Source organism: Engystomops pustulosus, chromosome 6 (genome assembly GCF_040894005.1).
Source record: "Engystomops pustulosus chromosome 6, aEngPut4.maternal, whole genome shotgun sequence".
NCBI lineage: Eukaryota > Metazoa > Chordata > Amphibia > Anura > Leptodactylidae > Engystomops > Engystomops pustulosus.
Genome location: NC_092416.1, coordinates 3,008,090 through 3,033,910, shown reverse-complemented (window position 1 = coordinate 3,033,910; position 25,821 = coordinate 3,008,090). Strand labels below are relative to the sequence as shown.

At 51.0% G+C, this 25,821-nt stretch overlaps 1 protein-coding gene across 1 annotated transcript; it reads left to right on the top strand.

Annotated features, from left to right (window-relative positions):
* The first annotated feature begins 1,866 nt into the window (after positions 1–1,866).
* Positions 1,867–24,778, top strand: LOC140065252 (uncharacterized). The gene is made up of 2 exons (XM_072112850.1): positions 1,867–2,490; positions 24,599–24,778. The coding sequence occupies exons 1-2, from the start codon at positions 1,867–1,869 to the stop codon at positions 24,776–24,778; spliced, it is 804 nt and encodes a 267-aa protein (XP_071968951.1).
* The last annotated feature ends 1,043 nt before the right edge of the window (positions 24,779–25,821 follow it).

Here is a 25,821-nt window from a genome sequence, read left to right as displayed (position 1 = left end):
CCAGCAAAGCCCCCCACACCATCACACCCAACAATGTCACCAGCACAGCCCCCCCCCACACCATCACACCCAACAGTGTCACCAGCAAAGCCCCCCACACCATCACACCCAACAGTGTAACCAGCAGAGCCCCCCACACCATCACACCCAACAATGTCACCAGCAAAGCCCCCCACACCCTCACATCCAACAGTGTCACCAGAACAGCCCCCCACACCATCACATCCAACAGTGTCACCAGCACAGCCCCCCACACCATACCATTCAACAGTGTCACCAGCAAAGCCCCCCACACCATCACACCCAACAGTGTCACCAGCAAAGCCCCCCACACCCTCACATCCAACAGTGTCACCAGCACAGCCCCCCACACCATACCATTCAACAGTGTCACCAGCAAAGCCCCCCACACCCTCACACCCAACAGTGTCACCAGCAAAGCCCCCCACACCCTCACACCCAACAGTGTCACCAGCAAAGCCCCCCACACCATCACACCCACCAGTGTCACCAGCAAAGCCCCCCACACCCTCACATCCAACAGTGTCACCAGCACAGCCCCCCACACCATCACACCCAACAGTGTCACCAGCACAGCCCCCCACACCATCACACCCAACAGTGTCATCAACACAGCCCCCTACACCATCACACCCAACAGTGTCACCAGCAAAGCCCCCTACACCATCACACCCAACAGTGTCACCAGCAAAGCCCCCCACACCATCACACACAACAGTGTCACCAGCACAGCTCCCCACACCATCACACCCAACAGTGTTACCAGCAAAGCCACCCACACCATCACACCCAACAGTGTCACTAGCACAGTCCCCCACACCATCACTCCCACCAGTGTCACCAGCACAGCCCCCCCCCCACACCATCACACTCAACAGTGTCACCAGCACAGCCCCCCCACACCATCACACCCAACAGTGTCACCAGCACAGCCCCCCACACCATCACATCCAACAGTGTCACCAGCAAAGCCCCCCACACTGTCACACCCAACAGTGTCACCTGCAAAGCCCACACACCATCACACCCAACAGTGTCACCAGCAAAGCCCCCCACACCATCACACCCAACAGTGTCACCAGCAAAGCCCCCCACACCCTCACATCCAACAGTGTCACCAGCACAGCCCCCCACACCATACCATTCAACAGTGTCACCAGCAAAGCCCCCCACACCCTCACACACAACAGTGTCACCAGCAAAGCCCCCCAAACCATCACACACACCAGTGTCACCAGCAAAGCCCCCCACACCATCACATCCCACAGTGTTACCAGCACAGCCCCCCACACCATACCATTCAACAGTGTCACCAGCAAAGCCCCCCACACCATCACACCCAACAGTGTCACCAGCACAGCCCCCCCCACACCATCACACCCAACAGTGTCACCAGCACAGCTCCCCACACCATCACACCCAACAGTGACACCAGCACAGCCCCCCACACCATCACACCCAACAGTGACACCAGCACAGCTCCACCACACCATCACACCCAACAGTGTCACCAGCACAGCCCCCCACACCATCACACCCAACAGTGTCACCAGCACAGCCCCCCACACCATCACACCCAACAGTGTCACCAGCAAAGCCCCCCACACTGTCACACCCAACAGTGTCACCAGCAAAGCCCCCACACCCAACAGTGTCACCAGCACAGCCCCCAACACCATCACACCCAACAGTGTCATCAGCAAAGCCCCCCACACCATCACACCCACCAGTGTCACCAGCAAAGCCCCCCCACCCTCACACCCAACAGTGTCACCAGCAATGCCTCCCACACCATCACACCCAACAGTGTCACCAGCAATGCCCCCCACACCATCACACCCAACAATGTCACCAGCAAAGCCCCCCACACCCTCACATCCAACAGTGTCACCAGAACAGCCCCCCACACCATCACATCCAACAGTGTCACCAGCACAGCCCCCCACACCATACCATTCAACAGTGTCACCAGCAAAGCCCCCCACACCATCACACCCAACAGTGTCACCAGCAAAGCCCCCCACACCCTCACATCCAACAGTGTCACCAGCACAGCCCCCCACACCATACCATTCAACAGTGTCACCAGCAAAGCCCCCCACACCCTCACACCCAACAGTGTCACCAGCAAAGCCCCCCACACCCTCACACCCAACAGTGTCACCAGCAAAGCCCCCCACACCATCACACCCACCAGTGTCACCAGCAAAGCCCCCCACACCCTCACATCCAACAGTGTCACCAGCACAGCCCCCCACACCATCACACCCAACAGTGTCACCAGCACAGCCCCCCACACCATCACACCCAACAGTGTCATCAACACAGCCCCCCACACCATCACACCCAACAGTGTCACCAGCAAAGCCCCCTACACCATCACACCCAACAGTGTCACCAGCAAAGCCCCCCACACCATCACACACAACAGTGTCACCAGCACAGCTCCCCACACCATCACACCCAACAGTGTCACCAGCAAAGCCACCCACACCATCACACCCAACAGTGTCACTAGCACAGTCCCCCACACCATCACTCCCACCAGTGTCACCAGCACAGCCCCCCCCCACACCATCACACTCAACAGTGTCACCAGCACAGCCCCCCCACACCATCACACCCAACAGTGTCACCAGCACAGCCCCCCACACCATCACATCCAACAGTGTCACCAGCAAAGCCCCCCACACCGTCACACCCAACAGTGTCACCTGCAAAGCCCCCACACCATCACACCCAACAGTGTCACCAGCAAAGCCCCCCACACCATCACACCCAACAGTGTCACCAGCAAAGCCCCCCACACCCTCACATCCAACAGTGTCACCAGCACAGCCCCCCACACCATACCATTCAACAGTGTCACCAGCAAAGCCCCCCACACCCTCACACACAACAGTGTCACCAGCAAAGCCCCCCAAACCATCACACACACCAGTGTCACCAGCAAAGCCCCCCACACCATCACATCCCACAGTGTTACCAGCACAGCCCCCCACACCATACCATTCAACAGTGTCACCAGCAAAGCCCCCCACACCATCACACCCAACAGTGTCACCAGCAAACACCCCCCACACCATACCATTCAACAGTGTCACCAGCACAGCCCTCCACACCATCACACCCAACAGTGTCACCAGCACAGCCCCCCCCCCACACCATCACACCCAACAGTGTCACCAGCACAGCCCCCCACACCATCACACCCAACAGTGACACCAGCACAGCCCCCCACACCATCACACCCAACAGTGACACCAGCACAGCTCCACCACACCATCACACCCAACAGTGTCACCAGCACAGCCCCCCACACCATCACACCCAACAGTGTCACCAGCACAGCCCCCCACACCATCACACCCAACAGTGTCACCAGCAAAGCCCCCCACACTGTCACACCCAACAGTGTCACCAGCAAAGCCCCCACACCCAACAGTGTCACCAGCACAGCCCCCGACACCATCATACCCAACAGTGTCATCAGCAAAGCCCCCCCACCCTCACACCCAACAGTGTCACCAGCAATGCCTCCCACACCATCACACCCAACAGTGTCACCAGCACAGCTCCCCCACACCATCACACCCAACAGTGTCACCATCACACCTCCTCCTTCAGGCTTCAAGGTGGGAACTAAGTATGCAGAGTCCTTCCTTCTCAATTTCTGGTGGTGGGAATCAAAGATCTCACATTTGTAGTCATCAGACAAAGTCCAGATCTCCCCTGGTGATTATACACCACCACTAGGGGGAGATCACTGCATACAGATTATACATCACCACTAGGGGGATATCACTACATACAGATTATACACCACCACTAGGGGGAGATCACTACATACAGATTATACACCACCACTAGGGGGAGATTACTACATACATATTATACACCACCACTAGGGGGAGATCACTACATACAGATTATACACCACCACTAGGAGGAGATCACTACATACATATTATACACCACCACTAGGGGGAGCTCACTACATACACATTATACACCACCACGAGGGGGAGATCACTACATACATATTATACACCACCACTAGGAGGAGATCACTACATACACATTATACACCACCACTAGGGGGAGATCACTACATACACATTATACACCACCACTAGGAGGAGATCACTACATACACATTATACACCACCACTAGGAGGAGATCACTACATACACATTATACACCACCACTAGGAGGAGATCACTACACACACATTATACACCACCACTAGGGGGAGATCACTACATACAGATTATACACCACTACTAGGAGGAGATCACTACATACACATTATACACCACCACTAGGGGGAGATCACTACATACACATTATACACCTCCACTAGGGGGAGATCACTACATACAGATTATACACCACCACTAGGGGGAGATCACTACATACAGATTATACACCACCACTAGGGGGAGATCACTACATACACATTATACACCACCACTAGGAGGAGATCACTACATACACATTATACACCACCACTAGGGGGAGATAACTACATACATATTATACACCACCACTAGGAGGAGATCACTACATACACATTATACACCACCACTAGGAGGAGATCACTACATACACATTATACACCACCACTAGGAGGAGATCACTACATACACATTATACACCACCACTAGGGGGAGATCACTACATACACATTATACACCACCACTAGGAGGAGATCACTACATACACATTATACACCACCACTAGGAGGAGATCACTACATACACATTATACACCACCACTAGGAGGAGATCACTACATACACATTATACACCACCACTATGGGGAGCTCACTACATACACATTATACACCACCACTAGGAGGAGATCACTACATACAGATTATACACCACCACTAGGAGGAGATCACTACATACACATTATACACCACCACTAGGGGGAGATCACTACATACACATTATACACCACCACTAGGGGGAGATCACTACATACACATTATACACCACCACTAGGGGGAGATCACTACATACACATTATACACCACCACTAGGAGGAGATCACTACATACAGATTATACACCACCACTAGGGGGAGATCACTACATACAGATTATACACCACCACTAGGGGGAGATAACTACATACACATTATACATCACCACTAGGAGGAGATCACTACATACAGATTATACACCACCACTAGGGGGAGATAACTACATACACATTATACATCACCACTAGGAGGAGATCACTACATACAGATTATACACCACCACTAGGAGGAGATCACTACATACACATTATACACCACCACTAGGGGGAGATCACTACATACAGATTATACACCACCACTAGGGGGAAATCACTACATACACATTATACACCACCACTAGGAGGAGATCACTACATACACATTATACACCACCACTAGGAGGAGATCACTACATACACATTATACACCACCACTAGGAGATCACTACATACACATTATACACCACCACTAGGGGGAGATCACTACATACAGATTATACACCACCACTAGGAGGAGATCACTACATACACATTATACACCACCACTAGGGGGAGATAACTACATACACATTATACACCACCACTAGGAGGAGATCACTACATACAGATTATACACCACCACTAGGGGGAGATAACTACATACAGATTATACACCACCACTAGGGGGAGATCACTACATACACATTATACATCACCACTAGGAGGAGATCACTACATACAGATTATACACCACCACTAGGAGGAGATCACTACATACAGATTATACACCAACACTAGGAGGAGATCACCACATACACATTATACACCACCACTAGGGGGAGATCACTACATACAGATTATACACCACCACTATGAGGAGATCACTACATACAGATTATACACCATCACTAGGGGGAGATCACTACATACTGATTATACACCACCACTAGGAGGAGATCACTACATACAGATTATACACCACCACTAGGGGGAGATCACTACATACAGATTATACACCACCACTAGGGGGAGATCACTACATACAGATTATACACCACCACTAGGGGGAGATCACTACATACTGGTCATACACCACCACTAGGGGGAGATCACTACATACAGATTATACACCACCACTAGGGGGAGATCACTACATACAGATTATACACCACCACTAGGGGGACATCACTACATACAGATTATACACTACCACTAGGAGGAGCTCACTACATACACATTATACATCACCACTAGGGGGAGATCACTACATACAGATTATACATCACCACTAGGAGGAGATCACTACATACACATTATACACCACCACTAGGGGGAGCTCACTACATACAGATTATACACCACCACTAGGGGGAGATCACTACATACAGATTTTACACCACCACTAGGGGGAGATCACTACATACAGATTATACACCACCACTAGGGGGAGATCACTACATACAGATTATACACCACCACTAGGGGGAGATCTCTACATACAGATTATACACCACCACTAGGAGGAGCTGACTACATACACATTATACACCACCACTAGGGGGAGATCACTACATACAGATTATACACCACCACTAGGAGGAGATCACTACATACACATTATACACCACCACTAGGGGGAGATCACTACATACAGATTATACACCACCACTAGGAGGAGATCACTACATACAGATTATACACCACCACTAGGAGGAGATCACTACATACAGATTATACACCACCACTAGGGGGGATCACTACATACAGATTATACACCACCACTAGGAGGAGATCACTACATACAGATTATACACCACCACTAGGGGGGATCACTACATACAGATTATACACCACCACTAGGAGGAGATCACTACATACAGATTATACACCACCACTAGGAGGAGATCACTACATACAGATTATACATCACCACTAGGGGGAGATTACTACATACAGATTATACACCACCACTAGTGGGAGATCACTACATACACATTATACACCACCACTAGGGGGAGCTCACTACATACACATTATACACCACCACTAGGGGGAGATCACTACATACAGATTATACACCACCACTAGGGGGAGATCACTACATACAGATTATACACCACCACTAGGGGGAGATCACTACATACACATTATATACCACCACTAGGGGGAGATCACTACATACAGATTATACATCACCACTAGGGGGAGATCACTACATACAGATTATACACCACCACTAGGGGGAGATCACTACATACACATTATACACCACCACTAGGGGGAGATCACTACATACACATTATACACCACCACTAGGAGGAGATCACTACATACAGATTATACACCACCACTAGGAGGAGATCACTACATACAGATTATACACCACCACTAGGAGGAGATCACTACATACACATTATACACCACCACTAGGGGGAGATCACTACATACACATTATACACCACCACTAGGGGGAGATCACTACATACACATTATACACCACCACTAGGAGGAGATCACTACATACAGATTATACACCACCACTAGGAGGAGATCACTACATGCAGATTATACACCACCACTAGGGGGAGATCACTACATACAGATTATACACCACCACTAGGGGGACATCACTACATACAGATTATACACCACCACTAGGGGGAGATCACTACATACACATTATACACCACCACTAGGAGGAGATCACTACATACAGATTATACACCACCACTAGGAGGAGATCACTACATACACATTATACACCACCACTAGGGGGAGATCACTACATACAGATTATACACCACCACTAGGGGGACATCACTACATACAGATTATACACCACCACTAGGGGGAGATCACTACATACAGATTATACACCACCACTAGGAGGAGCTCACTACATACACATTATACACCACCACTAGGGGGAGATCACTACATACAGATTATACACCACCACTAGGAGGAGATCACTACATACAGATTATACACCACCACTAGGGGGAGATCACAACATACAGATTATACACCACCACTAGGGGGAGATCACTACATACACATTATACACCACCACTAGGGGGAGATCACTACATACACATTATACACCACCACTAGGGGGAGATCACTACATACACATTATACACCACCACTAGGGGAGATCACTACATACACATTATACACCACCACTAGGGGAGATCACTACATACAGATTATACACCACCACTAGGGGGAGATCACTACATACACATTATACACCACCACTAGGGGGAGATCACTACATACACATTATACACCACCACTAGGAGGAGATCACTACATACAGATTATACACCACCACTAGGAGGAGATCACTACATACACATCATACACCACCACTAGGAGGAGCTCACTACATACACATTATACACCACCACTAGGGGGAGATCACTACATACACATTATACACCACCACTAGGGGGAGATCACTACATACAGATTATACACCACCACTAGGGGGAGCTCACTACATACACATTATACACCACCACTAGGGGTAGATCACTACATACGCATTATACACCACCACTAGGGGGAGATCACTACATACAGATTATACACCACCACTAGGGGGAGATCACTACATACAGATTATACACCACCACTAGGAGGAGATCACTACATACAGATTATACACCACCACTAGGGGGAGATCACTACATACACATTATACACCACCACTAGGAGGAGATCACTACATACAGATTATACACCACCACTAGGGGGAGATCACTACATACACATTATACACCACCACTAGGGGGAGATCACTACATACACATTATACACCACCACTAGGAGGAGCTCACTACATACACATTATACACCACCACTAGGGGGAGATCACTACATACAGATTATACACCACCACTAGGAGGAGATCACTACATACAGATTATACACTACCACTAGGGGGAGATCACTACATACAGATTATACACCACCACTAGGGGGAGCTCACTACATACACATTATACACCACCACTAGGGGTAGATCACTACATACACATTATACACCACCACTAGGGGGAGATCACTACATACAGATTATGCACCACCACTAGGAGGAGATCACTACATACAGATTATACACCACCACTAGGGGGAGATCACTACATACACATTATACACCACCACTAGGAGGAGATCACTACATACAGATTATACACCACCACTAGGGGGAGATCACTACATACACATTATACATCACCACTAGGGGGAGATCACTACATACACATTATACACCACCACTAGGGTGAGATCACTACATACACATTATACACCACCACTAGGGGGAGATCACTACATACACATTATACACCACCACTAGGGGGAGATCACTACATACACATTATACACCACCACTAGGGGGAGGTCACTACATACAGATTATACACCACCACTAGGAGGAGATCACTACATACACATTATACACCACCACTAGGGGGAGGTCACTACATACACATTATACACCACCACTAGGGGGAGATCACTACATACATATTATACACCACCACTAGGAGGAGATCACTACATACACATTATACACCACCACTAGGGGGAGATCACTACATACAGATTATACACCACCACTAGGGGGAGATCACTACATACAGATTATACACCACCACTAGGAGGAGATCACTACATACACATTATACACCACCACTAGGGGGAGATCACTACATACAGATTATACACAACCACTAGGGGGAGATCACTACATACACATCATACACCACCACTAGGGGGAGATCACTACATACACATTATACACCACCACTAGGGGGAGATCACTACATACAGATTATACACCACCACTAGGAGGAGATCACTACATACACATTATACACCACCACTAGGGGGAGATCACTACATACAGATTATACACCACCACTAGGGGGAGATCACTACATACAGATTATACACCACCACTAGGAGGAGATCACTACATACACATTATACACCACCACTAGGGGGAGCTCACTACATACAGATTATACACCACCACTAGGAGGAGATCACTACATACACATTATACACCACCACTAGGGGGAGATCACTACATACTCATTATACACCACCACTAGGGGGAGATCACTACATACACATTATACACCACCACTAGGGGGAGATCACTACATACACATTATACACCACCACTAGGGGGAGATCACTACATACAGATTATACACCACCACTAGGGGGAGATCACTACATACAGATTATACACCACCACTAGGAGGAGATCACTACATACACATTATACACCACCACTAGGGGGAGATCACTACATACACATTATACACCACCACTAGGAGGAGCTCACTACATACACATTATACACCACCACTAGGGGGAGATCACTACATACAGATTATACACCACCACTAGGGGGAGATCACTACATACACATTATACACCACCACTAGGGTGAGATCACTACATACACATTATACACCACCACTAGGGGGAGATCACTACATACACATTATACACCACCACTAGGGGGAGATCACTATATATAGATTATACACCACCACTAGGGTGAGATCACTACATACACATTATACACCACCACTAGGGGGAGATCACTACATACACATTATACACCACCACTAGGGGGAGATCACTACATACTCATTATACACCACCACTAGGGGGAGATCACTACATACACATTATACACCACCACTAGGGGGAGATCACTACATACACATTATACACCACCACTAGGGGGAGATCACTACATACAGATTATACACCACCACTAGGGGGAGATCACTACATACAGATTATACACCACCACTAGGAGGAGATCACTACATACACATTATACACCACCACTAGGGGGAGATCACTACATACACATTATACACCACCACTAGGAGGAGCTCACTACATACACATTATACACCACCACTAGGGGGAGATCACTACATACAGATTATACACCACCACTAGGGGGAGATCACTACATACACATTATACACCACCACTAGGGTGAGATCACTACATACACATTATACACCACCACTAGGGGGAGATCACTACATACACATTATACACCACCACTAGGGGGAGATCACTATATATAGATTATACACCACCACTAGGGTGAGATCACTACATACACATTATACACCACCACTAGGGGGAGATCACTACATACACATTATACACCACCTGAGTACGGAAAAGTATCGGGTATCAGAATGTGGCGACATGAAATTATTTATTAATGCAAAGTTTTTTGTTTGTTTATAACAGATTATAAGAGATTGCGTTATCTCTGTGATCTTACGGACCAATAGAATAAAGGGGAGGAGTCATCCGGACAGGTATCAGGACACTATATACTTGGGTTGTCTCTCCTGTCCCACCACATTTGTCACTATTTTTCCTGTTTTCCTGGAATATTACACGGCGCCACTAGGGAACGCAAACCTAACCACAAATAACAAGCCCTGATACTGCTGGAAAATATACGGATACGGGAAAAACGGGAACAGACCTGGTGTTAAAGGATAGTAATGTGATAGAGCATCCACCTGTGCAGTTACCAGCGGTGAGCAGCAGGTGGCGCCGCTCTTCTCCTGATCTCTGCTTGGGTGATGCTGGCAGAGGTTTAGTCAGTGACTAATCCCTGTGTAGGACATGATGGGTGCCGGGTGCAGATCCACCGCACTGATCCCACCACATTCCCTTTAAGGACAGAGACAATCACTCTCATCATCTGTCGTCTGACGGAGAGACCCTGAACCCCCAAGATCTACCTGAGCTGACATTGGAGTTATCAGACGATAGAATTCATCAGACATTGCTGAGGGCTGGAGCGCCCCGTATAGGGCTGCACCCCACTATTTCACCACCAGTATTACCTCCAGAAACAGCGCCCCCATCTAGTCCATGGACTGTCAATGATACTGCAGTACCGGATGCAGCCTGTACACTAGGGGGGCGCTGTTTGTGGGAAAGACGCTGATCATTACCCGACCCTGTGGAAGTGCTTGTTATGTACAATGTGATTACTTTTTGTGTTGATGAAGGTGGCGCCATTATGTCCCCTCCATAGGACGTAGGACCTTTGTACTTGTGACCTTTAGGGAAGGGTGGTCCCCCCAGTGCCCTCTGATTGGCTGCGGTGGGGTCCTAGGGGTCTCTATTATAACATTGGATCATCTCCCTCGCACTTTCCCTGGAAACTTCTTGCTGACCTTCCTCCTCCCTTCAGATGACCAGGTGACTTTTGGGTCATGAACTGCTGACCCTGGGGTCACGGCTAGGGCTCAGACTGCCTTTCATGTGTCTCTGCGGGGGTCCTGGCCATTGTATGTCTGGGGGCAGTGGCTGATACTGTGTCTATCTGCTTTATCTCCCGGGTCTATTGTATGTGACTGTGTGGAGGGGTCTGGGGGCCGTTATGGACCCCCCCTCCTTCTCGGCCATGAGTGGTCACCATGAATCTCTGACAACCAGAGCGCCAGAGTGTGACCCTGACAACCTCCTATTATACAGGCAGGTCGGGTCATGTGGTCTTAGAAATGGGGGGGCGGGGTTGTCAGGGGTTTCATCATTAATAACCATGGGTCATATATTAAAGGGGCGGTCTGGATAAATATGAGATTGTGCAGTGCAGACCCTGATCGCATCCTGTGCCAGAAGAGGCTCCATACACTGCGCAGTGGCCATGCTGTGCAATTGCAGCTCACCTCCCATTCAAGCAAATAGAGGAATAAACAGCTGCAGTACCCAGCACCACCACTATACGGGGGATGGAGCCGTCTGGTCTCTGCCTCCTGGAACAGCTGAGCAGTTCTCTGAAGAAAAAGTGGAAACTGCTCACACATGTTATAATATAATTGCTGCACCACAAAATTCTGCAGATAAAGGGGCGTCTGGGGCAGAGTCGCACCGAGCTCCACATGTATTACTGCGACTTGACAGCAATGTGGCAAACGCTGTATAGTAAAGGGGAACCAAAAAAAACCCCGGTGTCACTCTGCAAGCACAGCAGGGGGCGCCAGATGATGGAGACCAAGCCCAGTATTCACTAATCTGCTGCACAATACACAGGAAGCTGCATACAGTACAGACTGCACAGGAGGGAGGACACTGCACATAGTACAGACTGCACAGGAGGGAGGACACTGCACTTAGTACAGACTGCACAGGAGGAGGACACTGCACATAGTACAGACTGCACAGGAGGGAGGAGACTGCACATAGTACAGACTGAACAGGAGGATGACACTGCACATAGTACAGACTGCACAGGAGAGAGGACACTGCACATAGTACAGACTGCACAGGAGAGAGGACACTGCACATAGTACAGACTGCACAGGAGGGAGGACACTGCACATAGTACAGACTGCACAGGAGGGAGGACGCTGCACATAGTACAGACTGCACAGGAGGGAGGACGCTGCAAATAGTACAGACTGCACAGGAGGGAGGACACTGCACATAGTACAGACTGTACAGGAGGGAGGACACTGCACATAGTACACACTGCACAGGAGGAGGACACTGCACATAGTACACACTGCACAGGAGGAGGACACTGCACATAGTACAGACTGCACAGGAGGGAGGACACTGCACATAGTACAGACTGCACAGGAGAGAGGACACTGCACATAGTACAGACTGCACAGGAGGGAGGACACTGCACATATTACAGACTGCACAGGAGGGAGGACACTGCACATAGTGCAGACTGCACAGGAGGGAGGACACTGCACATAGTACAGACTGCACAGGAGGGAGGACACTGCACATAGTACAGACTGCACAGGAGGGAGGACACTGCACATAGTACAGACTGCACAGGAGGAGGACACTGCACATAGTACAGACTGCACAGGAGGGAGGAGACTGCACATAGTACAGACTGCACAGGAGAGAGGACACTGCACATAGTACAGACTACACAGGAGAGAGGACACTGCACATAGTACAGACTGCACAGGAGGGAGGACACTGCAAATAGTACAGACTGCACAGGAGAGAGGACACTGCACATAGTACAGACTACACAGGAGGGAGGACACTGCACATAGTACAGACTGCACAGGAGGGAGGACACTGCACATAGTACAGACTGCACAGGAGGGAGGACACTGCACATAGTACAGACTGCACAGGAGAGAGGACACTGCACATAGTACAGACTGCACAGGAAGGGGACACTGCACATAGTACAGACTGCACAGGAAGGAGGACATTGCACATAGTACAGACTGCACAGGAGGGAGGAGACTGCACATAGTACAGACTGCACAGGAGGGAGGACGCTGCACATAGTACAGACTGCACAGGAGGGAGGACACTGCACATAGTACAGACTGCACAGGAGGGAGGACACTGCACATAGTACAGACTGCACAGGAGGGAGGACACTGCACATAGTACAGACTGCACAGGAGGGAGTAGACTGCACATAGTACAGACTGCACAGGAGGGAGGACGCTGCACATAGTACAGACTGCACAGGAGAGAGGACACTGCACATAGTACAGACTGCACAGGAGAGAGGACACTGCACATAGTACAGACTGCACAGGAGGGAGGACACTGCACATAGTACAGACTGCACAGGAGGGAGGACACTGCACATAGTACAGACTGCACAAGAGGGAGGACACTGCACATAGTACAGACTGCACAGGAGAGAGGACACTCCACATAGTACAGACTGCACAGGAGAGAGGACACTGCGCATAGTACAGACTGCACAGGAGAGAGGAGACTGCACATAGTACAGACTGCACAGGAGGAGGACACTGCACATAGTACAGACTGCACAGGAGGGAGGACACTTCACATAGTACAGACTGCACAGGAGGGAGGAGACTGCACATATTACAGACTGCACAGGAGGGAGGACACTGCACATAGTACAGACTGCACAGGAGGGAGGACACTGCACATAGTACAGACTGCACAGGAGGGAGGACACTGCACATAGTACCGACTGCACAGGAGGGAGGGCACTGCACAGGAGGGAGGACACTGCACATAGTACAGACTGCACAGGAGGGAGGACACTGCACATAGTACAGACTGCACAGGAGAAGGGGCACTGCACATAGTACAGACTGCACAGGAGGGAGGACACTGCACATAGTAAAGACTGCACAGGAGAGAGGAGACTGCACATAGTACAGACTGCACAGGAGGGAGGACACTGGATATAGTACAGACTGCACAGGAGGGAGGACACTGCACATAGTACAGACTGCACAGGAGGGAGGAGACTGCACATAGTACAGACTGCACAGGAGGGAGGACATTGCACATAGTACAGACTGCACAGGAGAGAGGACACTGCACATAGTACAGACTGCACAGGAGGGAGGACACTGCACATAGTACAGACTGCACAGGAGGGAGGACACTGCACATAGTACAGACTGCACAGGAGGGAGGACACTGCACATAGTAAAGACTGCACAGGAGAGAGGAGACTGCACATAGTACAGACTGCACAGGAGGGAGGACACTGGATATAGTACAGACTGCACAGGAGGGAGGAGACTGCACATAGTACAGACTGCACAGGAGGGAGGAGACTGCACATAGTACAGACTGCACAGGAGGGAGGACACTGCACATAGTACAGACTGCACAGGAGAGAGGACACTGCACATAGTACAGACTGCACAGGAGGGAGGACACTGCACATAGTACAGACTGCACAGGAGGGAGGACACTGCACATAGTACAGACTGCACAGGAGGGAGGACACTGCACATAGTACAGACTGCACAGGAGGGAGGACACTGCACATAGTACAGACTGCACAGGAGGGAGGACACTGCACATAGTACATACTGCACAGGAGGGAGGACACTGCACATAGTACAGACTGCACAGGAGGGAGGACACTGCACATAGTACAGACTGCACAGGAGGAGGACACTGCACATAGTACAGACTGCACAGGAGGGAGGACACTGCAGATAGTACAGACTGCACAGGAGGGAGGACACTGCACATAGTACAGACTGCACAGGAGGGAGGAGACTGCACATAGTACAGACTGCACAGGAGGGAGGAGACTGCACAGGAGGAGGACATTGCACATATTACAGACTGCACAGGAGGAGGACATTGCACATATTACAGACTGCACAGGAGGAGGACATTGCACATATTACAGACTGCACAGGAGGAGGACACTGCACATAGTACAGACTGCACAGGAGGGAGGACTCTGCACATAGTACATACTGCACAGGAGGGAGGATTCTGCACATAGTACAGACTGCACAGGAGGGAGGATACTGCACATAGTACAGACTGCACAGGAGGAGGACATTGCACATATTACAGACTGCACAGGAGGAGGACACTGCACATAGTACAGACTGCACATGAGGGAGGACGCTGCACATAGTACAGACTGCACAGGAGGGAGGACACTGCACATAGTACAGACTGCACAGGAGGGAGGACACTGCAGATAGTACAGACTGCACAGGAGGGAGGACACTGCACATAGTACAGACTGCACAGGAGGGAGGAGACTGCACAGGAGGAGGACATTGCACATATTACAGACTGCACAGGAGGAGGACATTGCACATATTACAGACTGCACAGGAGGAGGACATTGCACATATTACAGACTGCACAGGAGGAGGACATTGCACATATTACAGACTGCACAGGAGGAGGACACTGCACATAGTACAGACTGCACAGGAGGGAGGACTCTGCACATAGTACATACTGCACAGGAGGGAGGATACTGCACATAGTACAGACTGCACAGGAGGGAGGATACTGCACATAGTACAGACTGCACAGGAGGAGGACACTGCAAATAGTACAGACTGCACATGAGGGAGGACGCTGCACATAGTACAGACTGCACAGGAGGGAGGAGACTGCACCTAGTACAGACTGCACAGGAGGGAAGAGACTGCACATATTACAGACTGCACAGGAGGGAGGAGACTGCACATATTACAGACTGCACAGGAGGGAGGAGACTGTACATAGTACAGACTGCACAGGAGGGAGGACACTGCACATAGTACAGACTGCACAGGAGGGAGGAGACTGCACATAGTACAGACTGCACAGGAGGGAGGAGACTGCACATAGTACAGACTGCACAGGAGGGAGGAGACTGCACATAGTACAGACTGCACAGGAGGGAGGACACTGCACATAGTACAGACTGCACAGGAGAGAGGACACTGCACATAGTACAGACTGCACAGGAGAGAGGACACTGCACATAGTACAGACTGCACAGGAGGGAGGACACTGCACATAGTACAGACTGCACAGGAGGGAGGACACTGCACATAGTACAGACTGCACAGGAGGGAGGACACTGCACATAGTACAGACTGCACAGGAGGGAGGACACTGCACATAGTACAGACTGCACAGGAGGGAGGACACAGCACATAGTACAGACTGCACAGGAGGGAGGACACTGCACATAGTACAGACTGCACAGGAGGGAGGACACTGCACATAGTACAGACTGCACAGGAGGGAGGACACTGCACATAGTACAGACGGCACAGGAGGGAGGACACTGCACATAGTACAGACTGCACAGGAGGGAGGACACTGCACATAGTACAGACTGCACAGGAGGGAGGATACTGCACATAGTAAAGACTGCACAGGAGAGAGGAGACTGCACATAGTACAGACTGCACAGGAGGGAGGACACTGGATATAGTACAGACTGCACAAGAGGGAGGACACTGCACATAGTACAGACTGCACAGGAGAGAGGAGACTGCACATAGTACAGACTGCACAGGAGGGAGGAGACTGCACATAGTACAGACTGCACAGGAGGGAGGACACTGCACATAGTACAGACTGCACAGGAGAGAGGACACTGCACATAGTACAGACTGCACAGGAGGGAGGACACTGCACATAGTACAGACTGCACAGGAGGGAGGACACTGCACATAGTACAGACTGCACAGGAGGGAGGACACTGCACATAGTACAGACTGCACAGGAGGGAGGACACTGTACATAGTACAGACTGCACAGGAGGGAGGACACTGCACATAGTACAGACTGCACAGGAGGGAGGACACTGCACATAGTACAGACTGCACAGGAGGAGGACACTGCACATAGTACAGACTGCACAGGAGGGAGGACACTGCACATAGTACAGACTGCACAGGAGGGAGGACACTGCACATAGTACAGACTGCACAGGAGGGAGGACACTGTACATAGTACAGACTGCACAGGAGGGAGGACACTGCACATAGTACAGACTGCACAGGAGGGAGGACACTGCACATAGTACAGACTGCACAGGAGGAGGACACTGCACATAGTACAGACTGCACAGGAGGGAGGACACTGCACATAGTACAGACTGCACAGGAGGGAGGACACTGCACATAGTGCAGACTGCACAGGAGGGAGGACACTGCACATAGTACAGACTGCACAGGAGGAGGACACTGCACATAGTACAGACTGCACAGGAGAGAGGACACTCCACATAGTACAGACTGCACAGGAGAGAGGACACTGCGCATAGTACAGACTGCACAGGAGAGAGGACACTGTGCATAGTACAGACTGCACAAGAGGGAGGACACTGCACATAGTACAGACTGCACAGGAGAGAGGACACTCCACATAGTACAGACTGCACAGGAGAGAGGACACTGCGCATAGTACAGACTGCACAGGAGAGAGGAGACTGCACATAGTACAGACTGCACAGGAGGAGGACACTGCACATAGTACAGACTGCACAGGAGGGAGGACACTTCACATAGTACAGACTGCACAGGAGGGAGGAGACTGCACATTGTACAGACTGCACAGGAGGGAGGACACTGCACATAGTACAGACTGCACAGGAGGGAGGACACTGCACATAGTACAGACTGCACAGGAGGAGGACACTGCACATAGTACAGAGTGCACAGGAGGGAGGATACTGCACATAGTAAAGACTGCACAGGAGAGAGGACACTGCACATAGTAAAGACTGCACAGGAGGGAGGAGACTGCACATAGTACAGACTGCACAGGAGAGAGGACACTGCACATAGTACAGACTGCACAGGAGGGAGGACACTGCACATAGTACAGACTGCACAGGAGGGAGGACACTGCACATAGTACAGACTGCACAGGAGGGAGGACACTGCACATAGTAAAGACTGCACAGGAGAGAGGAGACTGCACATAGTACAGACTGCACAGGAGGGAGGACACTGGATATAGTACAGACTGCACAGGAGGGAGGAGACTGCACATAGTACAGACTGCACAGGAGGGAGGAGACTGCACATAGTACAGACTGCACAGGAGGGAGGACACTGCACATAGTACAGACTGCACAGGAGAGAGGACACTGCACATAGTACAGACTGCACAGGAGGGAGGACACTGCACATAGTACAGACTGCACAGGAGGGAGGACACTGCACATAGTACAGACTGCACAGGAGGGAGGACACTGCACATAGTACAGACTGCACAGGAGGGAGGACACTGCACATAGTACAGACTGCACAGGAGGGAGGACACTGCACATAGTACATACTGCACAGGAGGGAGGACACTGCACATAGTACAGACTGCACAGGAGGGAGGACACTGCACATAGTACAGACTGCACAGGAGGAGGACACTGCACATAGTACAGACTGCACAGGAGGGAGGACACTGCAGATAGTACAGACTGCACAGGAGGGAGGACACTGCACATAGTACAGACTGCACAGGAGGGAGGAGACTGCACATAGTACAGACTGCACAGGAGGGAGGAGACTGCACAGGAGGAGGACATTGCACATATTACAGACTGCACAGGAGGAGGACATTGCACATATTACAGACTGCACAGGAGGAGGACATTGCACATATTACAGACTGCACAGGAGGAGGACACTGCACATAGTACAGACTGCACAGGAGGGAGGACTCTGCACATAGTACATACTGCACAGGAGGGAGGATTCTGCACATAGTACAGACTGCACAGGAGGGAGGATACTGCACATAGTACAGACTGCACAGGAGGAGGACATTGCACATATTACAGACTGCACAGGAGGAGGACACTGCACATAGTACAGACTGCACATGAGGGAGGACGCTGCACATAGTACAGACTGCACAGGAGGGAGGACACTGCACATAGTACAGACTGCACAGGAGGGAGGACACTGCAGATAGTACAGACTGCACAGGAGGGAGGACACTGCACATAGTACAGACTGCACAGGAGGGAGGAGACTGCACAGGAGGAGGACATTGCACATATTACAGACTGCACAGGAGGAGGACATTGCACATATTACAGACTGCACAGGAGGAGGACATTGCACATATTACAGACTGCACAGGAGGAGGACATTGCACATATTACAGACTGCACAGGAGGAGGACACTGCACATAGTACAGACTGCACAGGAGGGAGGACTCTGCACATAGTACATACTGCACAGGAGGGAGGATACTGCACATAGTACAGACTGCACAGGAGGGAGGATACTGCACATAGTACAGACTGCACAGGAGGAGGACACTGCAAATAGTACAGACTGCACATGAGGGAGGACGCTGCACATAGTACAGACTGCACAGGAGGGAGGAGACTGCACCTAGTACAGACTGCACAGGAGGGAAGAGACTGCACATATTACAGACTGCACAGGAGGGAGGAGACTGCACATATTACAGACTGCACAGGAGGGAGGAGACTGTACATAGTACAGACTGCACAGGAGGGAGGACACTGCACATAGTACAGACTGCACAGGAGGGAGGAGACTGCACATAGTACAGACTGCACAGGAGGGAGGAGACTGCACATAGTACAGACTGCACAGGAGGGAGGAGACTGCACATAGTACAGACTGCACAGGAGGGAGGACACTGCACATAGTACAGACTGCACAGGAGAGAGGACACTGCACATAGTACAGACTGCACAGGAGAGAGGACACTGCACATAGTACAGACTGCACAGGAGGGAGGACACTGCACATAGTACAGACTGCACAGGAGGGAGGACACTGCACATAGTACAGACTGCACAGGAGGGAGGACACTGCACATAGTACAGACTGCACAGGAGGGAGGACACTGCACATAGTACAGACTGCACAGGAGGGAGGACACAGCACATAGTACAGACTGCACAGGAGGGAGGACACTGCACATAGTACAGACTGCACAGGAGGGAGGACACTGCACATAGTACAGACTGCACAGGAGGGAGGACACTGCACATAGTACAGACGGCACAGGAGGGAGGACACTGCACATAGTACAGACTGCACAGGAGGGAGGACACTGCACATAGTACAGACTGCACAGGAGGGAGGATACTGCACATAGTAAAGACTGCACAGGAGAGAGGAGACTGCACATAGTACAGACTGCACAGGAGGGAGGACACTGGATATAGTACAGACTGCACAGGAGGGAGGACACTGCACATAGTACAGACTGCACAGGAGGGAGGAGACTGCACATAGTACAGACTGCACAGGAGGGAGGAGACTGCACATAGTACAGACTGCACAGGAGGGAGGACACTGCACATAGTACAGACTGCACAGGAGAGAGGACACTGCACATAGTACAGACTGCACAGGAGGGAGGACACTGCACATAGTACAGACTGCACAGGAGGGAGGACACTGCACATAGTACAGACTGCACAGGAGGGAGGACACTGCACATAGTACAGACTGCACAGGAGGGAGGACACTGTACATAGTACAGACTGCACAGGAGGGAGGACACTGCACATAGTACAGACTGCACAGGAGGGAGGACACTGCACATAGTACAGACTGCACAGGAGGAGGACACTGCACATAGTACAGACTGCACAGGAGGGAGGACACTGCACATAGTACAGACTGCACAGGAGGGAGGACACTGCACATAGTGCAGACTGCACAGGAGGGAGGACACTGCACATAGTACAGACTGCACAGGAGGAGGACACTGCACATAGTACAGACTGCACAGGAGAGAGGACACTCCACATAGTACAGACTGCACAGGAGAGAGGACACTGCGCATAGTACAGACTGCACAGGAGAGAGGACACTGTGCATAGTACAGACTGCACAAGAGGGAGGACACTGCACATAGTACAGACTGCACAGGAGAGAGGACACTCCACATAGTACAGACTGCACAGGAGAGAGGACACTGCGCATAGTACAGACTGCACAGGAGAGAGGAGACTGCACATAGTACAGACTGCACAGGAGGAGGACACTGCACATAGTACAGACTGCACAGGAGGGAGGACACTTCACATAGTACAGACTGCACAGGAGGGAGGAGACTGCACATTGTACAGACTGCACAGGAGGGAGGACACTGCACATAGTACAGACTGCACAGGAGGGAGGACACTGCACATAGTACAGACTGCACAGGAGGAGGACACTGCACATAGTACAGAGTGCACAGGAGGGAGGATACTGCACATAGTAAAGACTGCACAGGAGAGAGGACACTGCACATAGTAAAGACTGCACAGGAGGGAGGAGACTGCACATAGTACAGACTGCACAGGAGGGAGGACACTGCACATAGTACAGACTGCACAGGAGGGAGGACACTGCACATAGTACAGACTGCACAGGAGAGAGGAGACTGCACATAGTACAGACTGCACAGGTGGGAGGACACTGCATATAGTACAGACTGCACAGGAGGGAGGACACTGCACATAGCACAGACTGCACAGGAGGGAGGACACTGCACATATTACAGACTGCACAGGAGGGAGGACACTGCACATAGTACAGACTGCACAGGAGGGAGGACACTGCACATAGTACAGACTGCACAGGAGGGAGGACACTGCACATAGTACCGACTGCACAGGAGGGAGGGCACTGCACAGGAGGGAGGACACTGCACATAGTACAGACTGCACAGGAGGGAGGACACTGCACATAGTACAGACTGCACAGGAGGGAGGGCACTGCACATAGTACAGACTGCACAGGAGGGAGGAGACTGCACATAGTACAGACTGAACAGGAGGAGGACGCTGCACATAGTACAGACTGCACAGGGGGAGGACACTGCACATAGTACAGACTGCACAGGAGGGAGGACACTGCACATAGTACAGACTGCACAGGAGGGAGGACACTGCACATAGCACAGACTGCACAGGAGGGAGGACACTGCACATAGTACAGACTGCACAGGAGGAGGACACTGCACATAGTACAGACTGCACAGGAGGGAGGACACTGCACATAGTACAGACTGCACAGGAGGGAGGACACTGCACATAGTACAGACTGCACAGGAGGGAGGACACTGCACATAGTACAGACTGCACAGGAGGAGGACACTGCACATAGTACAGACTGCACAGGAGGGAGGACACTGCACATAGTACAGACTGCACAGGAGGAGGACACTGCACATAGTACAGACTGCACAGGAGGGAGGACACTGCACATAGTACAGACTGCACAGGAGGGAGGACACTGCACATAGTACAGACTGCACAGGAGGGAGGTCACTGCACATAGTACAGACTGCACAGGAGGGAGGACACTGCACATAGTACAGACTGCACAGGAGGGAGGACACTGCACATAGTACAGACTGCACAGGAGAGAGGACACTGCACATAGTACAGACTGCACAGGAGGGAGGACACTGCACATAGTACAGACTGCACAGGAGGGAGGACACTGCACATAGTACAGACTGCACAGGAGGGAGGACACTGCACATAGTACAGACTGCACAGGAGAGAGGACACTGCACATAGTACAGACTGAACAGGAGGAGGACGCTGCACATAGTAGTGTGTAATGTGTATAGTGTGTATAGTGTGTAATGTGTGTAATGCTTCATTTCAGATAGCTCTTGCTTTTGGGTTGCAGTGCAGATGTCTGGTATGTTGTGGCCCCCCATCCCTGTAGGAGGGCTCTGTGTGTGGTGCCCCGTGTGCCCGCCAGTGTCCTGTCTGTCAGTGTTCTGGCTCCTGTGCCAGTGTCACCCGCTCGCCTGGATATAAACACTGTGACACGTCCCGCCAGTCTCGGGGCTGTATTTAAGGAGTAGGAAGCTGTCCTGACCCATCTATAAATAGCGGCGGCCGGTTTATTCTGAACTCTTTCTATATCCTGACTTAGGAACAAACTTTTCCTCTGGCCCTCCCACATGGCTGATATATGTGTCTCCCGCCGGCGCCCCCTCCCCTTCCCCTGGCGTCCTTCATCTTTGGAGCTAGAGTTGGGCCTGGCATTCTGCCGCAAAGTCTGTCAAACAAGAACCGCACCCTGGGACCGGGGATCGGCTGTGAGAGCGAGGGAGACTTCTAAAAATACCCTTCCCAAAAAGAAAAAGTGTCCCTTGTGTGGAGCCCCCCCCCCCTCCCTCGGCCGCCTCGCTTCCCATCTATAACGCTTCTCTTTCGGGATATATCCCTCCAGGGTCTGATGGTTCCTCGGACTCTCCCTCCCGTAGGTTCTGGTTCTTTTCCTGCCATGTTTGTGGTGATAGGGGCCCGGCGGGTGTCAGCTGCTGCGGCGCACCATGTGGCCTGGCAAAGAGACAACCGTGCAAAACATTGTTAGAGCCAGAGCCAAGTTCTTGGAGGAGAAGGTCCCGGAGAACATGTCACGGCTTCCATTGCAGAGATACCACGCAGAGTGGAGTAAATCCCCCCCTCACGGTCCGTAATACTATGACAACACCGCCTGGCACGGCTGGGAGCAATGACTCATGAGACGGAGGAGATAAAAGTGCCCCAGTCATGTGGGAACCCTCTCACAGATCCATAAATTATAACTAGTGGCTTCATCCAGGAGCTCAAGGATTGACAGTCCTAAATCTCCGGAGGTCCCACAGGCTTCAGGTTCTAATCCCGGGCTGGGAAATCCTGGAGACACGGAGAATAACTCGAGGAACTAAAGTGAGAATAACGGCAAATGTTCAGTAGCTAATAAATGTCTTTAGGGCGTTATAACCCGATTAGGTGACACACAAGATGATGAAAGAAGGGCATCAATGTTTTTGTAGTCGTAGTCAGACGTACAGGAAGTGACTTCACACAGGTAACAGAACTGAGATGGCAAAACTCAGGACAAAACCGATACATTGTATTACACATAGTGCAGGACCTGAGGGGTGGAGCATGGAGAAGGCTTAACAGAGGGTGAAGAATTTCACAGAATGACTAGGTTCCCCCTCTGCCCTCTCAGACCCTGCACCACACACATTGTAGCTTATATGATTGGTCCACCTCTCTATTTCAAACTTCCCTCTGTCTCTTACAAAGCACTGTGCCCTCTGCCCTCCTCCTCCAGACTCCTCTGTCCTCCTCCTCCTACAGACTCCTCTGTGCTCCTCCTCCTCCAGACTCCTCTGTTCTCGTCCTCCAGACTCCTCTGTCCTGCTCCTCCTCCAGACTCCTCTGTGCTCCTCCTCCTCCAGACTCCTCTGTCCTTGTCCTCCAGACTCCTCTGTCCTGCTCCTCCTCCAGACTCCTCTGTCCTCGTCCTCCAGACTCCTCTGTCCTCCTCCAGTCCCCTCTGTCCTCCTCCTCCTCCAGACCCCTCTGTCCTCCTCCTCCTCCAGACTCCTCTGTCCCCCTCCTCCTCCTCCAGACTCCTCTGTCCTCCTCCTCCTCCAGACTCCTCTGTCCTGCTCCTCCTCCAGACTCCTCTGTCCTCCTCCTCCAGACCCCTCTGTCCTCCTCCTCCAGACCCCTCTGTCCTCCTCCT

Excerpts from the sequence above, each read along its gene's own strand:
- LOC140065252 (XM_072112850.1), top strand. The coding sequence starts at position 1,867 with ATGTCACCAGCAAAGCCCCCCACACCCTCACATCCAACAGTGTCACCA. Across the intron at positions 2,491-24,598 it reads CCACACCATCACACCCAACA|GGGCCCGGCGGGTGTCAGCT; the intron begins GTGTCACCAGCA and ends TTGTGGTGATAG.